The sequence below is a fragment of the Oryzias latipes genome, chromosome 1 (assembly GCF_002234675.1).
Source record: "Oryzias latipes chromosome 1, ASM223467v1".
NCBI lineage: Eukaryota > Metazoa > Chordata > Actinopteri > Beloniformes > Adrianichthyidae > Oryzias > Oryzias latipes.
Window position 1 is genome coordinate 12,919,433 of NC_019859.2, and position 25,239 is coordinate 12,944,671.

The following is a 25,239-nucleotide window of genomic DNA, read 5'->3' on the forward strand; positions in this document are numbered from 1 at the left end:
ATTTGCAGGTTTTTGCAGTTCACTTGCAGCAGAACTCCGATTGGGATTACTGAAGAGAGGAAGTGCTACATTTATAGATATATACTTTTGGAGTTATGTCACTGTAAAACATTCAGGGAATAAGGAAGCCGCAGTTCTAAGGAATTTGCACAACCTGTGAGTGAGTGTGTAGCTGTGGGTGTGCATTTGTGTTTGTGAGTGCATTACCATTGACAGAGTAAGAAAAAACATTGACTTAACCATAAGTACACATTATTGAAAATAATAATTTACTGTAAATGCTGCAGTAGTCATCATTTACATTTAAGTTCAGCTTTTGCAGCTTTGTCCAGAACTGTAAAAAGTACAGTTTTGGAAAATTATTCCTCAGTGTCTGTTTTTTTTAATTATCTTTTAAAGAACTATAGCTAGATAAATATTTTTAGTTTATTCCAAATTTGTAGTGCAATCAATAATAGAAAAAACCCAAACAATGCAATAAAAGACGCAGTGGCAACTGTACACAACACAAAATGCAGCGGCTAGATTTATCTGTGGTGCTTAAAAGACATAAAGGCAGACATTAAGGCAGAAATAGATGTATGTAAGAAATTACAACTGTAAAAAAATAAAATAAAATAAAATAAAAAGGGGGAGAAAAATCTATTCACTTCCTGTAGTTTCCCAATCCACTCAAAGTAGTTTTTGACCCGTTTTAGTTGCTGCTGTAACTTAGTAAATTAAAAGAAAGCTGACCCTAGGTCAGAACAGTTTTGACCTTTACTAAATTTGGAAAACTGTGGATTGAAGATAATTTATAGAAAGTTTTATGTGTATGAAGCAACAGCAGTTATATAAATTTTTTAGACTGACAGTGTCCATAAAGTTTCCAAAAGTTATACAATTAGTGCATCCAAGCGCTGTTGCAGAGCTTGGCTCAGTTCAGATTTGTACACCCAAGATTGTAAAAGTCTTATTATTCATTTCAGGTTTTCATTTATGGCTGATTCAATTGTGCATGGTTAAAACCGTGCAATGGTTTGGACAGTATTACTATTTTTAATTATCTTACACATTTGCATCACTTTGTTTCGGCGCATTAATGTATGTATTTGGTTGAACTACTGTCAGTGAACTGTGTCGCTGCAGTTGAGCAGCTTCTGCAGACAGAATGCCTGCTCCACCCACGCATGCGAACCGGACCACCCCGCCCAGCCCAGGTCCCGCCCAGAGGCCCGACCCCACCAGGATAACAGACAGCAGCGGATCATGTGACAGACGACAAAAGCGAACACTGACTCTCACAGTCCCATTGAGAGACGTACGGCCTCACGGAGAGGACTTTCGGAACTTTGGGAAGTTTTCTTTTTCTTTTCGGAACCGTCGTTCACCGTCCGTGTTTCCCCCAGAGCCTCATATCTGTGACACCGCGGAGAGCCCCAGCGGCTCGTGCGTCACTTTTTTTTTTTTTTACCTCCCCTCTCCTGCGGAGTTATTTCTGTCCGAGAAGGAACCCGTGTGCCGTTTAGCAAGGCAGCTGGGACACTACCTGCGGGATTAGACAGTGTGTCCCACTGAAGAAGTAAGTGGTTCGTCAAAAACTATGATGGTAAAATTTAAAAGATATATATTTATAAACGTTTTTTTTTTTTTTTTAGTTCTTCAAGAAGTTGATTTATGTGTGAAAAAGTTTTAAATTAATTATTCTCACTTAAATTGTTTCTTTTTTGCTTCCCCTCACATTTGAAATTAAATAAATTTGGCTTATTTGCAGTAAATAAAAATGAAAAAGTTAAGAACATCTTTCACTAAAAATTGTTGTTCGATAATTCGATTTAATGTTTTTTTTTTTTTAAATCAAACTATTTGAAACCCTAAGAAAATATTTATTGTTGAATTTGCTGTTCAGATGAATTATTTTTGGTGTCATAATTCAAATAATTATAAACAGACTATGATGCTGTTTGCTCTGGTATAAAATAAATAAAATGGCACTAAAGGGCTTGATATTTGATTAATAATCAACCTTAGTTTTGTTAAGCAGAAAAATCTATTAAAACTCCATGCAATTTGATAAAAATGCTCCCTTTCAGTTTTCCTTGACAGCTTACTTAACATGATCGTCCCCACAGATAATTATGGCTTTCATAGGCATGCACTTCCCATAAACTCTTCTTCTGGGAAGTTTTTCCGTGATGTAGAAACCAGCAGAGGTGTGGGAGTGACAGATGATGACAGATACAGAGTCATACCTGAGCTTTTTTCCTCTCTTTTTTTTTTTTAAATCCATCCTCCAGTTTCACGTCTATTTTTTTTAACAGCACACATCTCTTTCTCTCTGTTTCTCCGTCTCTGTCTCTCCCCATTTCCTGTGCTTTGTTTCAAGGCTGAGGCTTGCGTCACACATTCCACTTGGCACATGAAGCCCTTATCCTGTTCTGAGGCTGGAGAAGAAGGGAGGGAGGGAGGAAGAAGGGAGGGGAAGGATGTGGGGGGTAGACGGGTGGAATGAGGGCAACATCTCGTATTTTGCTCCTTTTTTAACGTTAATTTGCCTTTCTCTTAAGGGGGAAAAAATAAACCAATACCGTTTAGGGTATTTATTAGGTGTGTTTTTCCCACATCAGAACAGGACACACAAACACACCCACACGCCCTAAACTCTTTGCCCATCCCTGTGCCTCCTTTCCTGAATCAACATGCTGATGTTATCTGGCGGAACAACACGCACACACAATTACACACACACACACACACACACTGCTCAAAGGGCATGTCTTGGGGAACATTAGGGCTAAACATTAAACTCTCTGATGCTGAACATTTTGTCATTCTCTGCGAGGAGTTTCGGGAAATGAACACTGTACCGCACAGACACCCATAAACCCCAAAAGCTTAAAGTGATTACACAACTCCGCGCCTGCCAGCACACAAACACACACACACTCCCAACCAAACAGCCGGATTGTGCCACCGTGACCGTCTAACCGCCTTGTCCTTTTGAGGTTTATTTCTCTTTTTTTGTCATATTTAATGTTTTCCTTCCCCTTTTTTGTTCTTCCTTGTTGCTTCCATCCTAACGGATTTCACAGAGTTTGGTCCCAGACGCTGTTTTTTTTTTTTTTTGCCCCCCTCTCTCCTTCCATTCCCCCTCTTTTCCCTCTCATTCTTGGGGTGTGTGGTGGTTGTGGTGAGGAGTTAGTCAGACAGGAAACCACAGGCCCCCTGCAGCAGGAGTACTCCCCCCCCCCCCCCCCCCATCTGGCTTCACTTTCCTCTTTCTCCTGTACTCTATCACCCCCCCCCTTAAACCCAGTGTGGAAATAATAACAGTGAACTCTTGAGAGCTTCCGCCTCTCTCCCACCTCTGCTCTCCGTTGTCTGGAAAGCATCAAAGCAAAGTTTGACTTTAGAGTGAACGCGCGTGGGGTCGCCGTCCATGGAGTTTGAAAACTGGCGTTGCATCTCCACGCAACGGCGGATCGTGTTTCCTCCTCCCTGATGGCGGCCCCCCAGTGACTTCCCCAGAGGTCTGCTGGAGAGGAGCTGAGAGGGTCTGCACATGCGTGTCTGACTTATGAGGAATGGAGAAACCAATTTTGGGGTGGGGGGGGGGTCTTAAAGAAAGAGCAGGCGTCAAATAAAGAAAAGTGTCATTAAAGAAATCAGGAAGACAGAGGAAACTGGGTTGACCTGCAGCCTGTTGCCTGATCTTTAGTTGTAGGATTTGCACCATCGGTTGCTAAATATAAGCCAAATGTGGGGGTGAGGTATCAGATCGAGTCTCCATGCGGGTTTGCTGTCGTCGCAGCTCCAAAAGCCAAAGACACAAAACAGTTCAGTTTTAACGTGGGGGGGGGGCTTACAGGAAGAGAAAGTGTGTGCGTCCTTCTTGGATGCAGCAGTTGTCTGGAGGTTTCTGGTCTCTCTGGTGATCTCATCATGTCCAGCCTGTTGCAATTAGCGCGTGTGTGCGTGTCTGTAATAATGCAGCCCCTCCGTGATTTAGTGTGTGTGTTTTGTTGAGTTAGCAGAAAGTCGGTGTGCGGTTGCGCGTCCAAGTATGCGTGCGGACGAGCCAGCGGCTCTGAGCCGCGATCCCCCCCCCCCCCCCCCCTTCGGTCATGTTGTTTCACATCATTAACAGAGAGGAAGAGGAGAAGAAGAGCCCGGGGTGGTGTGCGGTTCACATAAGTACAGTAGTAGAGGTTCGGCTTGGTGCGGAGGAGGAGGAGGAGGAGATGAAGGATAAACTCCAGAGTCGAAGAGAGGAGGAAGAATGACAAACGGGGATGTAGGAAGTGTTTGCTGAGTGGGCTGGGGTTGAGTAAACAGAAGCAGTACTGACATAAATGGACAATATTTGCAGACATGCACAAACACACCCAGCTTTGCAGAGGAAAACTACCCTTTAGCTCACAGTTTATTGGACATCTCACCTTAGATTTCACCTGCACATGCTCCAATGAAGAGGAGTCAGTGACTGTGTTTTAGGAATGCGCCGTTTTCATCCAGGATTTGAATGAAAAGTAGCAGGAAGTATCTTCCAAGGATGCTGTGAGTGGGCGCTAAACCAATCTAGGGTGCTGAATATTTACTTACATCTATAATGAGCCAAACCTTTAAATCAAAAATATCATAAATCGAGTTTTGCCTCGCTGACTGGGGCCCTTTTGGAGGTAAAGTTGAACGTTGCGGCACGTGAAATCCTTCCAAGAATAGGAACCTGGGCTTATGGAGCTGCAGGCTGTTTGGTCTGATAAACCGGTGATTAGTTGTTCTTTCTCAGCACGTGCGCACATCTGTGCACTCAAATGTGTGTGGAAATGTGAACACCTCTTCCCGCCTTTTAGACTTAAGATGATTTTGTTGTTGTTCAACCGGCTTACAGCTCAATAATGGAGTCAGGTGATGCTATTCTCCCAAGAAGGACTGAATATAACTTTACTGACAAAAACATTTTGATATCGATTTGAATGTGTGAAAATGTCTTTTTTCATAAAATCTTCTTTTCTCATCTTCAAAAAATTTTAAAAAGTTTTAAAAACAAACAAATGAATTACCAAAGGGATTCATTGCAAACAACTTTTGGTAAATAAGTGTCTATTTACGTTGCACTTTTCACATTCATACACTGGTGGTGGTAGAGCTGCTGTGCATCAGCACAAGTCACAGGAAGCAGGATGTTCAGTGCCTTGCTCAACACATGGGATGGCAGAGCGGGAACCAAACCTGCAGACATGGACTGCTCTACCACTTCTCCATGGGCTCCCACCTGTTACTTCATTCCTCTTGATCCATCTATGTTCCATTTGTACCAAATTTTCTTCATTTTGCACTAAAATGTTTTCTAAATTGGTTTATTTTGGTTTTATTTGTGTCAAATCATGGTTTAATATTTTTTTATTAACAGCAAAGAACAAACAGACTCATATGTGGTTGAAATCACAGTATTTAGGAGAACAGAAACTAAATATGTCACTCAAGGAGAGTCCATTGCAGTCTGTTTAAAAAAGCATAATATATCATTTCAGCTTCCCTTGGTGTTTTTATTTGTCCTGTTATGCATTTCATACAATATTGAGATATTTGAATGAAATCTGTGTTCACAGTTTTCATTCTAAACAAGCTTTTAGCTTAAAAGCAGATTCTGTGAACGTTCTTGTTCCCCACACAGGATTTTTCTCCTAAAGAAATCTTTACATTTAGTTACCTTTGTTGGGTTTTTTTTGTGGGTCCTTCCTCAGTTTGTTTGCGTCTCATTCTAGTTTCTGTTGTCGACTTTAGTGCCTCAGTCCGAGCCACAGTGAGGCAATCACATGAACTCCGGCTGAACTTTAGTACAATTCAACCTGGATTAGAAAACACTCCCTTACGACACACATGCACTCTAACACAGACGAGGACACTGAGTTCCCACCTGATTTCAGGCTCTTTGTTTCTCTGGAGACGGGCAAAGGGCGAGGCCTCTCTCGTCACGCTCACACCCTTCCTGACCCAACCATCGGACATCCTGCACTGGTTTTGGACACTTCTCCATCTGCATTCTGTGTCTGTCTTCCTTCCTGTGTCGTGTGTGTGTTTGTGTGTGTCGGGGCCTTTCGTTGTTGCCCATTTGTTAATAATTAAAGGCTAGCTTGTCTCCAGACTGTGGACTTTAACCAGGTCACACACACAGACCCCCCCCCCCAGGGTGCATTCTTTGACAGTTCACGTAGCCCTAATGCACGGCTGAACAAACGCCAACGTGCTCGCAAACACTCATTTAGACACAAGCGGTCGACCTTGCAGCACCTGGCTCTTCACAGCCCAGGTAACTGGAACCTCCTTTGAAACCGCACACCTTGTTATTCAAACGCCAGACAGGTTTCAGGAGGTGTGTGTGTGTAGTGTGTGTGTGTGTGTGTGTGTGTGTGTGTGTGTAGTGTGAAGGTTTTCATGACTCAGGTGAAGTCCCACATTGTAATCCCCACTAATGGACTTTTATTGATGAATCATTTTGTGATATGTGTGTTATTTATGTTTTACATTTCTACCGGATACACAGTTTAATGGGGGAGCAGATGAAACACAACCACCTGTTGATATAACACAAGTTCCCCCCTCATTCCGGCCGTATCAGTAAAGAAATGTCACATTTATGGATGTTTACAGTGAAAAGCAGAGAACTAAAAACCTTAGATGGTGCAGGGTTAACTGTTAAAAGGAGCTACCTATTAGTTATTGGATCATATTTTAAGAAATAAAATAAGAATGTATTATGCTGGAATATCATGCTCTTATAGGAGGTTACATTTTCACTTTAAGAATAGTATTTTTGTTCAATTGATCGGAAAATAAGAATTGATCAATTCAAATCAATTTAGAATTGTACGATGCTTTAGTGCCTCATAAAATAAATGTCCTTTAAAGTGACTTTTCTGGGGTTTTGGGGGGGTTGGACCAGTTTTTTCTGTTACTTTTAGTCAAGAATTGATACTGTTTAAGTGAAATCTCTAGATATGTAAAAACTCTTTCCTAATGAAAAAACACCTGGTTTGATAAATGAAATGATGCTCATTTCAATCATGTTGAACCCTAATTTAAACTGAATCACAAACTTGTTCATTTATGTTGATTTGTTTGTAGAGCTTTGGCAGATGAAATCATTTCTTTAACTTCACGTTAAAGAGAACAAAGATTTTTTTTTAAAAGGAGAATTTGCCTTAAAGTTATTCTTCCATGTGGGAAGTTTGTCGCTGATGATTGATGTTGGTAAAAGGATGCTGAGGTTCAGCAGAGGCTTAGAGGAGGAGCAGAGAGGAGGTTCATGGATGTAGTGAAGGATGTGGGTGGTGTGAGTGAGGAGAACGGAGTACGGGAGGGGGATGATCGCCTGCAGTGACCCCTGAAGGGAGCAGCTGAAAAAGAAACCTGACCAGGGATTTGTGGGTCATGTCACATCAGACCAGTTGCAGCGTTTTTCAGTCTTTGTACAAATGTTACTAAAGTCCCACTCCAATCATCTTTTGATCTATTAAATCTATTTACCCCAAATCAAAAAACTGTTTGTTTTCTTGGACAATTCTGCTTCAGAATGTGCCTCTAAGTTGTGGGCGGGACCACTGGCGTCAATCAACTGTGTTCACGCCTCCCCTCCCCATTGCTGAGAGCCGGGAACAGGGAGCTTGTGGCCCACCCTACTAAATTACAAATGAGCTCTTTTTCAAACAGCATTTTTTTCAACTGCTCCTAAATTTACAAAGATTTGAATATAGAAACACTCAGCAATTCCAAATTTTGGCTAAATTTTGTTTCTATGTGTCCTCCAGATTCAGAAAAATGCCACAAGAACAAGCCATCAACACCAAAAACACAATTTTCATTGGCGTGGGTCTTCAGTAAAACCATAGTAAATTATAAAGAAGTGAATACAAGTATTTTCTAATTTGTGGCAAGGAAAAAACATAGCCAGAACATAATTAATGCACTAAAAAGGCAGAAAAAAGTTGAGTTTGATGATTTTTCTGTGATTTAGTGGGTTTTAGCAAGAGTTGAAACATTTTGTTTGTCGGATGCTTCCTTTGGAGAAACTCGAAGAGTAAAACAAGCAAAAACAAAAGTCAGCGTGAAAGTGATGCATTGTTTCTCTTAACCCTCTGATGACCCCTTTTAAATGGATCACCTGATCTTTAAGGACCTCCAGTCTGCTCAGCTGAGAATCTCAAAACATAAAACACTTTTTTTTATGTACAAAAAAGGTGGGTTCCTTGAAAGAAATGCCCAAATAACGTAAAGCTTAGTCGTAATGTCCTGTTGGTTCTTAACCTAAAGCTGGACTACATGAGAAAAAGTACATGATGTTCTGTCTGCTGCACAACAAGTTCAAGCAAAACTGATTATCAGCCCAATCTGCAGCAGTCATTTCACAATTTACCAGAGATTCCCAGACTGCAGCCCAGTTTTCTAGGTTTGGAGTCTTTTTCGGGAATCTAAACGTTTTATCTGCTGATGACTATAATCCCTAATCTGTAGATGGATACATAATCTTAGATAAAAGTGAGACTGTGCTTGGAGGTGAGATTAGAAGTGTGTCCTGACGCTCAGCTGTTCCTCTTTGCAGGACCCTGGCCTGTGCAGCCATGCTGATGTATGATTACCCTCCAGCGACAGACATGGACACGGTAAATCACGCTAAAATGCTACTTTGTGTGCTTGTGAGTGTGTTTTCCTGCAGGCCTGGACATGTTTGTGATGCCCGCTCCTTTACTATACCAGCCCTGCAAACACCTACACGCATTCATGCTACATGTCTAGACAGACGGGTTCCCACATTCCTGCTTTTCCTGGACAAACAAGCTGCTGTACAGTGGACATTTGCATACAATGCCAGGCAGTGCACACACTCACGAACGCACACTCCGACCTCTGAAACGTAACAGTTGTTTTCTCTCAGAGAGCTGTTCTTTGATTTTTTTCCCCCCAGCTTGAGTTGTTTTGAGGACAAAAACATGTTTTTCTGTGTTTTTCCAGGCTGAGCGGAAATGTCTAACTCTCTGCTCTTGTGTCTCCTCTCTGCTTCCTTCTCCTGCATCCTCTCCTCTTTTTTCACAGTCATTCTATCCTTCCTTAATGAACCCACCAGAACCGTACAGAGTTATCTTCCCCCATCCTGCCCCGCTCTATCAGATGCACTTGCCCCCCTTCGCTGCCTCTCACAATCCCAGCAACCCCACGCAGAACCAGCTGGAGCCGGTGGACCTGTCCGTGAGCAAGCGCTCCTCCTCGCCACCGCATTCTTCGTCCTCCTCCTCCGTGGCCTCCAGTCCCAGCTCCCCGCCCTCCCCGTACAGCCGAGCGTCTCCTCGCTCCCCGCTCTCCCAGCTGCGCTGCTCTCCGTCCCATGCCCTTCCTCCGGCGGCCCCCTCCGTGCCGTACCATTCCATGGTGACCCCTGTGATCAGCTCCAGCCCGGGGGTCATGGTGTCCCCGGTCATGGTGCCAATTCTCTACTCCCCTCACCTGCACCTACAGCCACAGATAATAATGAGCCCGAGTGCTGTCAACGACGAGGAGCGCCGTCAAAGCAGGGAGCACGCCTCAGGTGAGACCTCCTTTTTTCTTGTTTTACAAAGTACATTTGTGCAGGTTAGCATAACGTTTTGTTCCTTTAGAAAGTCATCTTCAATTCCTGGAAGGGATTCCTCTTCTTTGCTCAAAGATTTTTTTGTGAATGAAAAAGTAATAAAGTCACCAGCAGAGGGAGTTGTTCTTCTCTACATGTCTTTAAATATGTCACATTTAAAGGATTTCCTATTCTTTTTTATTTACATAGCCATGAAAATAATTTGTTTAATGTTTAGTCTGCTATTTGAATGCTCCCCACAGGAAATAAAGAGCCGCTTCTGACCGATCAGCTGTAATATGCTGAGCTCAATTGAAAGAAATGAAAAAGAAGTGAAGGAAAACCATGTTAAATTGATCAAAAACCTAAACCACCAATGCAGCTTTAAACACTTTAAACTAGGGAAGACTTTGTCCCATGCAGAGATCCACATCTTCAAGGTTAGTGAGTTTGCCGCCTCGACCTTAAGCCTCAAGAATTGAGGTGTTCAGCGTGCACGGAACAACAAGACAGCCTGAGGAACAAAGTGCACTGAGCTGCAGCACGTCTGCCTGCAGCCGTTCCATGCAGGGAGTCTCCTAACTCATCTTACAGCTGAAATGACAGCAGAATTCAAAGCATCCCACCACAATGTTAAAAACAGACGGTGTCACATTGAGAAAAAAACACTTTTTCCATAATATTCCTCTTTTTATTGATTCTTTCAAGGGAAACTCCTGCGGTCTTTTCAAGAATTTGTGTCTTTTTTTTAATTAACCTTTGCATCATTTCAACATTTGTTTGGTTCTACTCTATTCTGGAAAGATTTACAAACAAAAATTCTAGATATTAAAGTGCACAATGTGGAAATGTGGATTTATTCCAAAATTGATTTGGTTCTTGAGGGAATTCCTTTTTTATTTTATTTAATAAAAGTTAAAAGAATCGTTTTTTTGTCTACAAATTCACTCAGGTCATTCCACGAAGCCGCCAGAGAGCCACGACATGACCGATGGCCACGACAGCCACAAGGCGGTGAAAACGGAGACTCGTGCGGATCTGGGTCCCGACCCCAACTGCTTCCATGAAGTGAAATCCCCCGTCATCAGGAAACTGTCTGAATACGAGTGAGTTCAAACGCCAACCCACAACCACTGCACAGAAACGTGCTTCATGTTGCAGACATAATGTGGGGAGTTTTTAGAAAATAAAATAAAAAACTTTATTGATCCTACAAAGGGGAAATGATCTAAAAAGTGACATAAAATTTCTTTAAAGTTAAATTAGAGGGAAATAAAAGTACTAGACGTAAATTAAATTACTAAAGTTAGTTAACTTAAATTATTTTTCTACCTGATAAAATGGAGCTACTACCAACCAAATGAGAAAAACTTCTCCTTTTCGTTTTTCTAATGCAAACGACAGAGAAAATGTATCGGGCTGTCACGACCCCATGCCATCTCTGTTTATGGAAACTTTAACCTTCATGTTTCCCGTTGTGCTGATATTTCATGTGTCCATTCTCACATCTTTTTATCTTTATTTCCAGTCTAATTAAACAATTTAAGTTTTGTTTGCATCCTGACCCGTTTCTGTACGAATTCTAAGACGCGTCTTCTCAGAGGAGACCACATGACTACACTTGAAGTGTTTTTTTGGTTTATTTATGTCAGCAATCTGGATACCTGTCACCCAGCCCTTGTAAAACCCCTGCTCTTCCTCGTGTAGGGGCCTTGTGTGCAGCTTTTGTGCAGTTTTTTTTTTACCATTTAAAGAGGAAGGTGTGAAAGACGCCCTTTCTTTTATGCCGTTGACAGGAGGACTGCCTTCTCATGCTGTTTTGTCACACTTCCAACTATGAAATAATGTAAGCCTTGGGAAAAAAGAAAAAAAAGTGGGCGTGACTTAATCTGTCAACAGTTTTTCTTTATAAAAAGGGACATGTGCTGTTTATCATTTACTGTAACTGGATGGATGAATAGGTGAAGGGAGCTTCAGCAATAATCAGTGGTTTGCTGGTGTTTTGTTGCCACATGCCTTACAGAAGAATTAAATCCTATTTCAACACCTCTCATCTGCTTCTCCCACACACAAACACACAGCCTGTTTGTCAGTACAAGACGAATTCAAGCTATAGGGTTTTTATAATGTCCATTAATTAATAAAGATGTGAGGCAGCAGCAACTAAAGGTTTTTCCCACTTCTCTGTCTTTCAGGTGCAACGGCCAGTCAGTGATAACTATTATCAGCTCAAATCCACAGCATCCTCTCCCGCCTGACTCTCCTGACTCTTTGAAGAAGCGGCGCATTCACCGCTGCGACTTCTCAGGCTGCAACAAAGTGTACACCAAAAGCTCCCATCTCAAAGCCCATCGTAGGACGCACACAGGTGAGGCGGGTTCTCAGCCATTTGTGGCATAAGGACGGCTCCTGTTTGTCTCGTCTTCAACAAGCGGTGTCTTTTTTCCCGTTCCGTGCAGGTGAGAAGCCCTACAAGTGCACGTGGGAAGGCTGCACATGGAAGTTCGCCCGCTCGGATGAGCTGACGAGACACTACCGCAAGCACACGGGGGTCAAACCGTTCCAGTGTCCGGACTGCGAGCGCAGCTTCTCCCGCTCCGACCACCTGGCTTTGCACAAGAAACGCCACCTCCTCGTGTAACACCTCGATTAAGTAACCTGAAAGAAATTCTGGGCCAGGTTGGACAGTGCTACTTTGACCTGAAAGGGTTAAAACAGCTGGCCTTACACAATGGACTCTGACAGAAGGTGGGAAAATGTTCCTCGGGTGCCTGTTTCGACCTTTTTTCTTTTTAACTCAGACTGAGCGAGAGCTTTTGAAAGCTGTCAGCCCTGTGATCAGCTGTGGAAGGTCCAAGAACTGTTTTTCTTTTTTTTGTTCTTTTTTAAGAGGTGCTGCTGCTTCTTAGCTGGCCTGAGAGCAGCGCCCTCTTGTGGCTACAAACCAAATCCCATCAACATTCCGTCAAGCCTCTGTGCACCATCAGCTATCATTCTCTATAAAGTTCATGTGATTTTTCCACACAGGCCAATAAAATGTGAAACTTTTCCAGAATGTATCATATCACACCGTCTATGCATTGTGTCATACTTCAGTCTTTTTTGCTGTCACCAGTGGATCTACCCGGTGACCCTCGTTTCCACTTCCTCCACGGACTGCCACGTTGAAACACCACACACCTCATCTGCCTCCGAAAGCATAACATTTTGCTAAATGAAGTGATGATCAGTAGTTTCGCACTTGCTTTCTCTTCGGTATATATTGCGTAAAACACATCAAAAACACTTGCACTTATTCAAAGTAGCTTTGCCGTAATTTCTTCATGCTTCGGGTGAAAAGAAAAAAGTGGGTCTCATTCATTGTCAGAGTGAAGTGTTTATGAATGCTTTTCTTTCAGAAATGTGAAAGTTGTTGCATTGGGGCATTATTTTGTGAGTGTGGGACAAAAAAGCATCACTCAGTTTGATGAGGGTAGAAGAAATGTTATTTTTTACCAATTACAGATTGATGTATCTATGAATTTTGACCGTGGTATCTGTTTGTATTGAATGACACTTTTTTATGCTAAAGAAAAATGATCTAAGCAGGGAAAATTTCTCAAAAAAATTTAGTTTTTCAGGAAAAGTAGTGTTTTTTCTTCTTCTTTGATCCCACTATAGAGAAAATTATGTGTTGAAATCAAGAGTCTAAAGTTTTTACTACCAAATGTCACAATAGGAAATGTTCTGATTTGAAAAAATCTGTTCATTTTTTTACACACCTGGAGAATAAAAGAGCGTATTTGTACATCTCCAACGTGCACTTTAAGTAATTTTATATGTATAAAATAGCATAGAGGTATATAAATCAAGAATATTGTCATTCCCAAGGCCAAACATTTTAATTCCTCTGTTTGGGTTCCCTTTTTTACCCTTAATTTGATGATCAAATTGATCAGAAATGTTCATCAAATTTGTCAAGTTCTAATAATATAATGCCTGTCTGTCATTTATTCATATGTATACAAATTTACATACAGAATGTAGCAGCTCAAGTGTTCTGCATTTGCTCCTTAATACAGTTTTTAATTGCAGTTTTTTGCTTTTTTCATTCTGCACATGTAAGTTGTGATATGTTATGATTGATTATTAAACAGAAAGGGCAATTAAAGGTTTTTATTAAGCATGATTTTATATTCAGAAATTTATAAGATGTCTTTAATAAACTATTTCTCTTTCTACTCTGAACTTTGTTCAAAGGGAACTTTATTAAACTGTGAACATATAACTGTAAAGGTCTGTATGCCATTTTATGTTTTTAAATTGAATATTCTTATTACTCAATAAACCTATTGGTAACATTTTCAAGACTGTCTATTTTTGTTATCTGTTATTGCCATTTTATTTGATTTTTTATTGGGGGGGGGGCAGATCTTGTTACATTATTTTTTAATTCCCACCATAAATTTTACACATGTCATTGAGTTTAGAGCGTTGTCTTCAATCTTAGAGCGTTAGTATTCATTTTTCCCAGACTTGAAATAGATTTTCTTGATTCGTTAAAAGTCAGAAAATTGGGCTCGTCCGGGATTTGAACCCGGGACCTCTCGCACCCTAAGCGAGAATCATACCCCTAGACCAACGAGCCGTCGTGCTTTGCATCAGAAAGATCAGGATACAACTAGTCTATCTATGATCAACTGTGATGAGTGCGTGTGCAGTGCCTTTATTAGAATTTTTTCAAGTACTGTAAATATCTATTAGGTCGGTAGATGTTCACAGTAAACTTTATCAAAATACTGACCTAAATTTAATTTCAATGCAAGTTAAATACGGAGATATTGTGTCTCATTATGTTACCTGTATTGTTAATATTGTATTTTTGATAAAGTCCAGTATCTCTAAACATTAGCATTCTGTGAACGGAATGACAGAAACTCTTTAGTAAAGATGTTCATCTTCCGGAAGTTAAAAAAACAACCTCCAAAGCTGAATAATGCACAACAGTTTACGTGGTTATGTTTTTTTTTTTTTAATTAAGGGTATAACATTACAAAAGAGCTAAATAATACTTTGAATTGCGTTAACTGTCTATTTCACTTTGGACTTTGAGCAAAGTTTATATTTGATGCAGGGAACTCTCTTGGTTTGTTGCTCTTCGGTGCCGTCACTGTGAGCAGCCTGCCGACGTGGCGGGGCGGAAGAGGAGCCGCTGTCTGGCACCGCACGGTGAGCCGCTCTGTTACTTTCTCCCTAATAACACCCGATTTTTCTGCTCTACAACGCTCGTTTGTCTGTTTTAACTGCAGAACGCAAACTTTTTCTTAACCTAACTATGTTTACCAGTTAGTTCAGTGCACACCACTTTTGTTAAACTCACTAGATTTCAAAACAAAAGTCATATTTCATAACACATTCATGAAAAACGAGGCTTTTCTGTGTTATACTTTTTCTTCGTATTTTTTTAATGCGTTTTCGTGCTGTAAATGTTTTTTTATTATCATTATTCAAGGTTGCTACGGTACCTGCAAAATGGCTTACAATGATGTCAAATGTATGAAATTGTTTATAGTTATAAAAACGATTTAAATACATTTCAAAATAAATGTAATAGGTACCTTTTCATTTGGTCAGTAAACTTCCTGTCTTGGCACAGGATTATGAGTATTATTCTTATCTGCGTAGGTTTATTTTGTTTTTGCTGTCTACAAGTTTTTACAAAGTTGAACAAAAATATAAATAATACACATTAACGTTGCTGCTTTTAAACTAAGTCACATGTACAGTTTATCAGAGAAGCAAACCTGGCTATTAATTTTTATTTATTTAAAGCCTGTAACGACTAAACGTGCACGTGGTTAAAAACATTGTGTGAGTCCTGCATTTACAGTATGTGGTCAGCAAATGGCGCTATTGGCCATTACATTTATTTTCATTTGGTTTCATGCGACTTTCATTGCAAATTCACGTCATCTATTATAAAATTATTCATCTTTTCAAATTGATTGGAGCGTTTTACATATACTGTATAGAAAACACACCAGAATATAATTTGTGATTTTTATTTATTTATTTTCAGTTTAAAAAATAAAGCCTTAAAGGCTTTTTATGTGTTGAAAAAGTTCTTAATATTGCTGTTTTTTTTAATATGACAATGCTGATAGGTCAAGTGATAGTGCTAAAGACACTGACATAAAGAAAATGGTTAAAATGTTTATTTTCATTGATTTAGTGACATGTCTGTTTAGTTTGAACTTTGTGCCAGAGGCCCAAATTCTGTAAACAAGCCTCTTTTCTTTTGATTTGTTTAAATTTTTGCAAATTATAAATCTTTAAATTCTTCTTTCACTTTTTTAAAACAGTTTTTACTTATTTTCAGACTGATTTTGTTTTTCCCAGAGGATTTTGATATTTCTGTGTCATCTGTTAGATGAGTCAGATGAAACATCTGCTTTTTTAATTCCTTCATGGTTTGTTGGGCATTTTTTAAATCCAATGCAGAGCTCCCTTTTCTTTGAATTTTGCTTAGAAGTTTGTGTCTAAATCATCATAATCAATTGTTGTATTCAATTCTGTCTCTTTTTAGAATTATTATTTAGAAACCAGTCTTAAATCGTATGTAAAAAGCAGACTTTTGTAGAGAAATTATTTTAGATAAGTACAGATCACTGCTTACAAGACTAATACAAAAACTAAATCATTTTTTTCCAGATCAAAATGTCTCAGGACAGCCCCTCTGAGGCAGAACTCCACAAAGATTCCAGTCCTCCACTTGTCCAACCTCTCTCTGCAAATCCTGACCCCTGTCAGGATGTCCCATCAGGCCCTGCAGGTCCCGTGCCTTCGCTGGGGCTGGAGCCACCTCTCCACCCTGAGACTTTGAGCATGCCGCATCCTGTTGAGGACACAGTAAGACAGGACACAACTACCAAGACGGACACATCCGAGCCAGCGGCAGAGGGTCAAGTGACCGAATGTAACCAGTCAGTGAGCCTGGAGCCAGATGCTGAGGCTGCAGAGGAGGATGAACAGGTTTGTGGCTGGATCTCCTCCATTCCAATTGATGTCCTCCACACACAAACACCTGCCTGTCGTCTTGCAGACAAACGTCAAAATATGTGTTCAATTTTACACATGTAATCTAGTTTTTAACCAATCGAATAGAAACAATTGCTGAGTCATGCTTTGTTATGTACATGTGTGTGACTGTGTGTGCAGAATTCTCTTCAACAGAAGGAGAAAAGTTGGGGAGGCTGGAGTTCCTGGGGAAAATCTCTCCTAAGCACTGCCACCTCCAGTGTTGGTATGTTTTCTGTGCTCCTCCTTTTAAAACGGCTCAAGTTTGGACATCATTTGGTCAGATCTTTTCTTTCATGAAGTATTTCAAATCCAGCCCTCCTCCATCTTATCTCCACGTCGTTTATTTGCAGGCCAGAGCTTGACCTCAGTGAAAGTGAAGGCAGGAGAAGCTCTTCGCCTCCACAGAACCTCGGTAGGAGAGGAGGCGCGAGAAGAGGAGGAAGGAGCAGAGGGGAAGACGGATGGAGCCGGGGAGGTTGAGCCATCCGGCGCAGAGGAGTCGACGTCTGCTGATGTCCCGAGCAGGGGCGTTTTCTCGACCATCTCACATGCGGTGCAGAACACGGTGAAGAAACGCAAACGTTGAAGCAAGATCACACAAAACCAGGGTTTACAAATTTTACAATACAAGCTGCTAAAATATTCTTGCTCCTGTGATCTTTAGCCTTTAGCCTGTGAACTTTCAGGCTAAAATTAATAAGTACATAAAAAAATGTCAAAATGAGAACATGAAAACTATTGTAAGAGCTAAAAACCCATACTGTGTTTTATATTCTAGAACAGTGTTTTTCAACCAGTGTGCCGCGGCACACTAGTGTGCCGTGGGAGATGGCCAAGTGTGCCGTGGGAAATTGCCCTCATTAACTGATCTAAAAACATTTTCCATCTCCAGGATTTTAGCTCTTTGTTCATCCAAACAGGCCCTGATAAAACACTGAGGAGTTAGGAATATAAAAGATCGTAAAATACCTTTTCTTTGCATTTATTTTATTTTATTAAAGACATTTTGATAAGAATGACGTACCGCGATTCAGCTGCACCTTCGGCTGTAATTTGGAAAAGTCCCGTGTTGGGGGGGTTAATCACATGTCATCGGTCTGACCAATCAGAATTGCTTAAAGTCTTCACTTCCTTGTCCCGATTTAGCTCGTAAAGTCGCTCAGTTCCGACAGAAATACCAGCTAAAGCTCGTCTTTAGCGGTGTAGCTTTCCACAGAATCCGGTATCAGACCGTGGAACAAGTGAACAAAACAATGAAGCTCCGAAAACCGATCTTCGGCCGTTTTATGCACTATATTTCCCATGATGCATTGGGTTGTGAGAGTGACAGCGCAAAAGGAGATCTGTTGTTAAACGTCTTGAAACTAACGAACACACAAACTGTTTTTAAATCTTCTAACTTAACTTTTATTGCATCTTTTAGAAAAAAACAGCTGCAGTTTCCAGCTTTTTCTGTAACAATTATCTCAAAAATGCATGTGAGACTGTGGAGGGAGGGGCTGTAGATCAATACAGACTGAGTTTCTCCTTTTTTTTTAATTTTTGGATGCTGGTGTGCCGCGGGATTTTTTTTAAGGTTAAAGTGTGCCGTGGCTCAGAAAAGGTTGAAAAACACTGTTCTAGAATACTTTTTAATGTAGAAAAAAGACGGGTCATTTGTGATCTGTTGTTGTTTTAATATTGTATAAAAGAAAAGAAAGTCAACACAATTTATAATTTATTTGAGGTTGTTGTTTTTTTTTAAATACATATTTAATCATAACCTTTTTTTTTAAACAATCTTTTTTGTTCCTTTTTCTCCTGAACTCTGTTCTTAGGGTAAGTCGGTGATCAGTGGAGGTCTGGATGCCTTAGAGTTCATTGGAAAGAAGACCATGAACGTTCTTGCAGAAAGTGATCCAGGATTTAAAAAGACCAAGACTCTAATGCAGAAAACCGCCTCGCTGAGTCAGGTATGCAGACGCTTAGTCATACCACTCATTCACAGAAACAAAAAGCTGGTTAAAAAACGAATGAGGAAGGTGTGTGTTTACACGGACAGAACAATCTGCAGTTAGTGATTTGTTTATTTGTAGCTTTTTATCTTATAGATATTGAAGGAAGCCAAGGAGAAAGACCAGGAACGGCTGAGTAACCAGCCGACGAGTACGCCCACCGCTCACTACAGCATTCTCTTTGATGAATACCAGGGCTTGTCACATCTCGAAGCTCTGGAGATCCTCTCCAACGATAGTGAAGCAAAGGTACAGTGTGAATTAGATATTACTTCAAAATATGCAACACATTCATTTTTGTGTTGGTTCAGCTCAAAACAACACAGTGTTTCTTGTTGGCTCAAATATTGAAATATTTTCTCACATTCTCAACGGAACAGCTCTAAAAATGTTCTCGCAAGAAAAATTTAGTTTTTTTTGTCGGTGCACTGTTAACAATATTTTTGTTACTTTATGTTCAAACTGTGGAGCCCTAAGCATGACATAAACATTATAAACCCATTCCTCAGATAAATACAATTTGTGGCCATGAATTAGTATTTTGTGACCATAATTTTGCATTTTGTGTCCATAATTTTGCATTTTGTGGTCACAAATTAGCATTTTGTGGTCACAAATGAGCAATTTGTGGTCACAAGTAAGCATTTTGTGGTCACAAGTAAGCATTTTGTGGTCACAAGTAAGCATTTTGTGGTCACAAGTAAGCATTTTGTGGTCACAACTTAGCATTTTGTGTGCATAAATTAGCATTTTGTTGTCACAAAGTAGCATTTTGTGGTCACAAGTTAGCATTTTGTGTGCATAAATTAGCATTTTGTGGTCACAAGTTAGCATTTTGTGGTCACAAGTTAGCATTTTGTGGTCACAAGTTAGCATTTTGTGGTCACAAGTTAGCATTTTGTGAGCATAAATTTGAATTTGTGGTCACGTTAGCATTTTGTGTGCATCAATTTGCAATTTGCAGTCACAAATTAGAGTTTTGTGAGCACAGATTAACAATGTGAAGACACTAACTAGCATTTTGTGTGCACACATAAGCTTTTATTTTTAAATAATAATTAGTATTTTAGTATTATCAGTTCCTAGTACTTTTTTGTGACCAAAATGGTCATTTGTTGCCACAAAAACTAATTTGTGACCACAAATTATTAATTTGAAGGAACTTTATTTTGGAATGTCATGTCCATAGCTCTGTAGTAAACGCGTGCCTAGTTGCCTCACGTTCACAGTGCACTCTTTCCTTATATCTGCTAGGTCCAAGCATTCCTCTCCTCCCTTGAGGAAGAAGATCAGGAGAAGGAGAAAAAGGAGCTGATTTTCATCAAAGAAATTTTCACCAGACAACAGGAAGAAGGAGAAGTAGAGGAAGAAGAAGATGGAGGACAGACGAAGGATAATGGTGATCTAAATTCCCAAATACACTGTTCTACCCCCTTATGTGAGTGAGCAGACCAGCTGGAGGTAGATGATGTCTCTGAACACTGACCCAGGATTAGGCTGACTTTAGTCAACTCTGGCTGTTGATTTAGTTTTACTTTTCACTGTTGATTCTTTTTTTTTTCTTTTCTCCAAACCCTGGACTAATACATTTTCATTGCAGCCTTGCATTGGTCCTGTATTGCTGCTGTGATGTACTGCAAAGCACCACATCCCATCATATTTATGGGTTTACATCTAGAGTCTCTGGTTGCATCTGCACTCTAACAAAATTTTTACCAAAGATTTTCAGAAAACTAGCAAAAATCAGGAAAATTGTCAAAAATCTAGTTTTGTCTTTTTTTTTTTTAGTTCACCGTTTTTGCAGAATTCTGGTATATTTTAGTTTATTTTTTGTATTCTAAATTTAACACAAAAGCTTTACCAAACACCTGATCAAAAAATAATTGCAATTTTATTTTCTTAAAGTTGTACAAAAATTTAGGACAAATGATCAACTATGAAGCAAAGTTGGAGCCTTACTTTGTCTCTCATTGTCTCAATTGGGCTGGAGTGTGCAGTGAAACTGAAGGTTATGGTAAGTGTTATCACATCTCTGGAGCCTTTAAACATGTGACACTGTGGCAATGTCAAAGCCCTGCACGTGGTGGCAGATCCCAACCTCATCCAGTGTCAGTGTTCAGAGGCAGCTGCCATGTTTTCACCTCAAGGACAATCACACCCAAATAGTAAATGTGCATGTGTGTCAGAATAATTACTCAGCTGTAAATGGAATTGTGACCGATTAGTTCATTCATTTGGATTTGAAACAAGAATCAATTGAAAATCAAGAGGAGAGGGAAATTATTCCATTCTGATTCCAGCATGGGGGAATCGAACCATCATCACACGTGCATGCCATAACATGAGTAAGTTTAACCTGTGTGTTTTTGTCAGCTGCGGACGGCGAGGAGTTTGTCAGTGTTCTCACTGAGCTGCTGTTTGAACTTCATGTTGCTGCGACACCAGACAAACTCAACAAGGTGACACACACGCACACAACGTCGCACTGATTTCAGTTTTATTTTGTAGACTTTAAAGCCACACTCTGAAGAGAATGGTGCTTTCAACATGTTCTTGTGGCATTTTTCTCATGATGGAGGATATATATTCAGAAAATGAAGCTCAAAATTGCATTTCTAACTATTAAAATATGTCCTTTTTGCAGCTGAATGATGAATATTTGAAAAGTAACTTAATGAATACAAATATTATCCTGAACAACATGCAATCTACTCGATGCACTGTGAAGAACATTGTCTAAAATGACTCAAGTGAACATGGTCATACCTATATCTTTGTATGCATTATGCTGCAGCTAGCGTCTTTGAAGATCCTCTGCACGATTGCATCCACTTTTTCCCGATCTCACATTAGCATAGTCATGTTTGTGCATGTGATTAGCATACATCAGGACGTCGACCTCTCACCGTGTTGAGCTGATGGGAGGTGATTATGCATCTGCAGGCTCGTATGAGAGCCCACGGTTGGGTGATGGAGGTGGAACAGCCTGTCACCACAGAGACAGTCGGCAAGGAAACTCCGGCCCAGCCAGGAGAAGAAGACCCGCCTGGAGAGTGCAAAGAGGAGCAGCAGGACAAGGAGGAGAATAAAGATGAAGAGGAGCAGAAGGAGGAGAGAAGCAAGGGAGACGAGGCAATAGAGAGTGACCCCAAATCTGTAGAGGTAAGGCAGAGGCGGCGTTTAGGTTTTTAATCTACCCGCTGTCACTGCAGAATCTGATGTTATCAGTCAGTGTGGGTGTTTGTGTGCACCTTCATCCCCCTCTCTGCAGGCCGTCTATTTATCATCAGTCGGCAGTCTGGCAGAAGTGACGGCTCGCAGTATTGAGCAGCTCCACAAGGTGGCAGAACTCATCCTTCATGGTCAGGAGCTAGAGAAACCAGCTAGAGACCAGGCACAAATTCTCACCAGGTTTGTTTGTGTTGTTTTTGTATTCTGAGCACACAATATATGTTTAGTCAACCAGACTGTGGGGCAAAAACCTTTGTTTTAGTGGCACAAATGCAATCTAAAGTCACAAAGGTAAAGAAGGTTTTGTTCTTATTTAAAAAGAATATGCATACAGGTTTTATGTGTCGTTATGAATTTTTTGTTAAAGAAGAAATTTGATTTTTTTTTTTTATTGCTACAGAATAAATTTACTCTAAATTAATAACCACATTAAAGAATAAAGTTTTGAAGAATGTATATGATAACAAATGAAAACCCATTTACATTCATTGAATTTTAATAAAATCACAAATAAAGAAACAATAAAAAGTTAATGGTTGTCATTTTTACCAATACAGTCAAATTATTGACCTTAGTTGCTAACATACCTGTTTGGGATGGGATCGAATTACTTTAACATCTGTCTCTCTGTATTTTATGATGCAACATTTCTCCCTGTATTAAGGGCAAGTTTACCATTTAATGTGCCTGTTTGTGTCCATTAGCACACAGTTAATGAGCATGTGTTGTTAAATTTACACAAATGCAGCCAAATCCTCCAAGTTGGTGGGCTTTCTGCTCATGAACAGACATGATGTTTGCAAGTACAGAGACTAAACACTAATGCCCATATCTAAATGTAAAACTTATTTATCTTACTTAAGGCATTTTAAGGACCAAAAAAGTACAAGTAATAATCAATGTTTTTTAAATTTTAGACTGACATGTGCCATGTGTAAGGAGGTGAATTGTTTGGCCAAGATGTTCTCGGAAACACTCCTTCTTGTTGGGGTAAGGAAGAGTTTCCATAAGTACTAAGTGTTAGACAGTACTGTTATTGTATAAATACTTTAGTCTGTATTTAAAAAAAAAAAAAAGCCAGTATCATGGGGAGAATGTATGCGATTACTACCAAAATTTGATTTGCAGATGTTTATAAAGTAGTTAAATATTTTCAGTATTTTCTGAGTGCGTCAGGGTGCTGCTGTCCAGTTATAAAAAAAACGTTCACATTTTGTTTTATGGACAGCAGCTGCTGGGCTTAGAAAGCATCTCAAAAGAGCTTTGTGAAAACCCTTTTTCTTTTTTTTTTGCAAAAAAACCCCCAGTAACCACCCATGTTGTATCAGTTTTTAGCACCACCCATGTAGTAAAGTCGTCCTCCAGGTAATGGCAGCAGCGTGAGGACTGATCGATCACTGAAGGCCTCATCCCCGTGTTAATGTCTCTCTTTCAGGGTCAGAGGAAAGCAGAGGACTTGAATCCATTTATAAACGGCGTGCTTTTAGAGGTGACGTTTTTATCCAACGTATTTTGGTGTCTGCTTTTCAAAGTGAAGCCTTTGATACTTTTGTGTAATTATTGCTTAACTTCAAGAAAAACAGTGAAGTAAAGACACCTAAAATTTGATAAGGATTTCATATAGATTTTGGCATTAAAACCTTAAATTAAAAACACACATCTTTTATGTTTCTTTGTACCATAAGTGCGACAAAAAAAAACAATTTGTCTTCTGTCTGCAGGGCGCCAACAGTACCAACTACATCCATAATGCATTGCAGCTGCTGCTGCCAGTCCTGCAGATCTCCCACATCCACAGTCAACCAGGCCGACCCACAGGAGAGCCTGCAGCACAACCACAGCATTAACACAACCAATTTGCCTTTAATAATACACGTTTAAATAATCATAGTAGACATGGGATTTTCTACATATGCTGCTTTGACTCAAAACAAAGTTCCACAGAAAAAAGAAAACCATATTATCTGAGAGAAAACCGCTGAAAGAATTATGAACCTATAGAGGCCGTATGATAAATTCTGCCACTTTGTTGCTACGGATGTTATTTTGTCTATATTTGTTGTTAATATGATGCTTTAAATTCAATTTCATTGGAGCTTTATTTGTGTTTGTTTGTTTCTCAACTAGTAAATTCAGAAAATAATAGAATTTAACTAATTCTACTTTATTTATGTCAATTCTCTTGCACTCTATACTATTTCTGAAATGATAACTGAACAACATAAAACACTAATGAAATTTGTGAAGTGAATTCTGGTTTAAATCTAAACTACAGTATTAGACATGTCACATTATTTTTTGTTATGTTAAATTATATGAAGCGAAAATTGCTTTGTTTTTTGCCCTTATTTACGGTTTCATTTAAAATATTCTATATTGCACCTGAAAGAAAATGATTTTGTGTCGCGTTCTCACACTGTGTACATTAAAAGTGTAACGTAACCTTCTCTCTTCTGTCCAGTCTTAACAAGAAATGTATGCAAACATAATTAATATAAATAAAGTTTAGACATAAATACAAAAGGGGTTTATACAAATATACACTTCCTGTGTCCAAAGATTCATAACCCCATATTGTAACAGTAAAATCTGTCCAACACAAGAGGCCTTCAGCTCTTATCTGTTTGCTCCGCTGCTGGACGGGAAAAGTTAGGGGAAAAAAAGGTGTTTGATTTTGATGTGCAGTTTTGCAAAAATTATAGGAGTAAGAGGACTACATGCTTTAAAAGTAGAGTAATATGTAATATAATAATAATGTAATATAAAAATAGCACTTTATGTTGTTACATCCAAAAAAAAAAAAAAGACTTGTAAATTGAAAGGAAGGCTTTTGATTTGCTTGGAAAAGAACCTGTCATCCCAGGATAAAAGCTTTCCCAAAACACCATCTAAATAACACAGTGGAAGTGTTGCACAGCATTAGACCTATGGAAGCCTTTCTTCTCATTATTTAAAAGATCCCTGCAAACATTTTAGTGCACCCACTGCCAGGCAACAGGTATAAGGGCTGCATTTGATCATTCCATTGAACATCATTGCCTCCCCAGCGAATTTCCAAAATTGTCAAAAGTGTTTCCTCTTTTCTTCAACATCACATTCCTCAGAAAATGAAGTAAAACTGGGTTGTGCTTCCAGCAGCCTCATACGCGTCTCTTTCTTGTGAATGAGTGCTGGCATCCCTTTACCTCTGATCCTCCACTTTTTAATGCACCTTTGATGCAGGCAAGAAAATGTTATGCAAATAACTTCTAATTCTATTCTATCAAAGTGTCTTGAGTTATTGCAAGGCTGGGTTGTGCTCTTTACCTTTCTGCAGAAACTAAACTGGGTTACACACAAGTGAACTAAAATTAGTTTGAACAACAAACATTT

At 39.7% G+C, this 25,239-nt stretch overlaps 2 protein-coding genes and 1 non-coding gene across 5 annotated transcripts; 2 read left to right on the plus strand and 1 right to left on the minus strand.

Annotated features, from left to right (window-relative positions):
- The first annotated feature begins 1,241 nt into the window (after nucleotides 1-1,241).
- On the plus strand, nucleotides 1,242-13,930 carry klf3 (Kruppel like factor 3). The gene is made up of 6 exons (XM_023956524.1): nucleotides 1,242-1,561; nucleotides 8,582-8,642; nucleotides 9,073-9,562; nucleotides 10,536-10,689; nucleotides 11,779-11,951; nucleotides 12,043-13,930. Exons 2-6 carry the CDS (start codon nucleotides 8,601-8,603, stop codon nucleotides 12,222-12,224), a joined length of 1,041 nt encoding a protein of 346 aa, XP_023812292.1. The 5' UTR covers nucleotides 1,242-1,561; nucleotides 8,582-8,600; the 3' UTR covers nucleotides 12,225-13,930.
- Nucleotides 13,931-14,138: 208 nt separating this feature from the next.
- trnap-agg lies at nucleotides 14,139-14,210 on the minus strand. The gene has a single exon. It is a non-coding gene; the product is annotated as a tRNA-Pro (tRNA).
- A 473-nt stretch (nucleotides 14,211-14,683) lies between these two features.
- Nucleotides 14,684-23,817, plus strand: fam114a1 (family with sequence similarity 114 member A1). 3 transcript variants are annotated; one of them, XM_020702890.2, is made up of 13 exons: nucleotides 14,684-14,791; nucleotides 16,274-16,594; nucleotides 16,781-16,865; nucleotides 16,993-17,207; nucleotides 18,460-18,594; nucleotides 18,733-18,885; nucleotides 19,891-20,074; nucleotides 21,010-21,095; nucleotides 21,580-21,798; nucleotides 21,908-22,047; nucleotides 22,785-22,857; nucleotides 23,303-23,356; nucleotides 23,589-23,817. In XM_020702890.2, the coding sequence occupies exons 2-13, from the start codon at nucleotides 16,280-16,282 to the stop codon at nucleotides 23,712-23,714; spliced, it is 1,785 nt and encodes a 594-aa protein (XP_020558549.1). In that variant the 5' UTR covers nucleotides 14,684-14,791; nucleotides 16,274-16,279; the 3' UTR covers nucleotides 23,715-23,817. The 3 variants fall into 3 exon arrangements, with proteins under 3 accessions (XP_020558549.1, XP_011473212.1, XP_020558553.1); XM_011474910.3 differs by having other exon boundaries at nucleotides 14,687-14,791; nucleotides 19,891-20,035; XM_020702894.2 differs by having other exon boundaries at nucleotides 14,687-14,791; nucleotides 16,796-16,865.
- The last annotated feature ends 1,422 nt before the right edge of the window (nucleotides 23,818-25,239 follow it).

What these genes read in the sequence shown, in the direction of transcription:
- klf3 (XM_023956524.1), top strand. Translation starts at nt 8,601, where the DNA reads ATGCTGATGTATGATTACCCTCCAGCGACAGACATGGACACG. An exon ending in CAGCGACAGACATGGACACG is followed by an intron (nt 8,643 to 9,072) that starts GTAAATCACGCT and finishes CTTTTTTCACAG; the next exon opens with TCATTCTATCCTTCCTTAAT. An exon ending in CCATCGTAGGACGCACACAG is followed by an intron (nt 11,952 to 12,042) that starts GTGAGGCGGGTT and finishes CGTTCCGTGCAG; the next exon opens with GTGAGAAGCCCTACAAGTGC.
- fam114a1 (XM_020702890.2), top strand. Translation starts at nt 16,280, where the DNA reads ATGTCTCAGGACAGCCCCTCTGAGGCAGAACTCCACAAAGATTCCAGT. An exon ending in CCAACGATAGTGAAGCAAAG is followed by an intron (nt 18,886 to 19,890) that starts GTACAGTGTGAA and finishes TATATCTGCTAG; the next exon opens with GTCCAAGCATTCCTCTCCTC. An exon ending in CACCAGACAAACTCAACAAG is followed by an intron (nt 21,096 to 21,579) that starts GTGACACACACG and finishes ATGCATCTGCAG; the next exon opens with GCTCGTATGAGAGCCCACGG.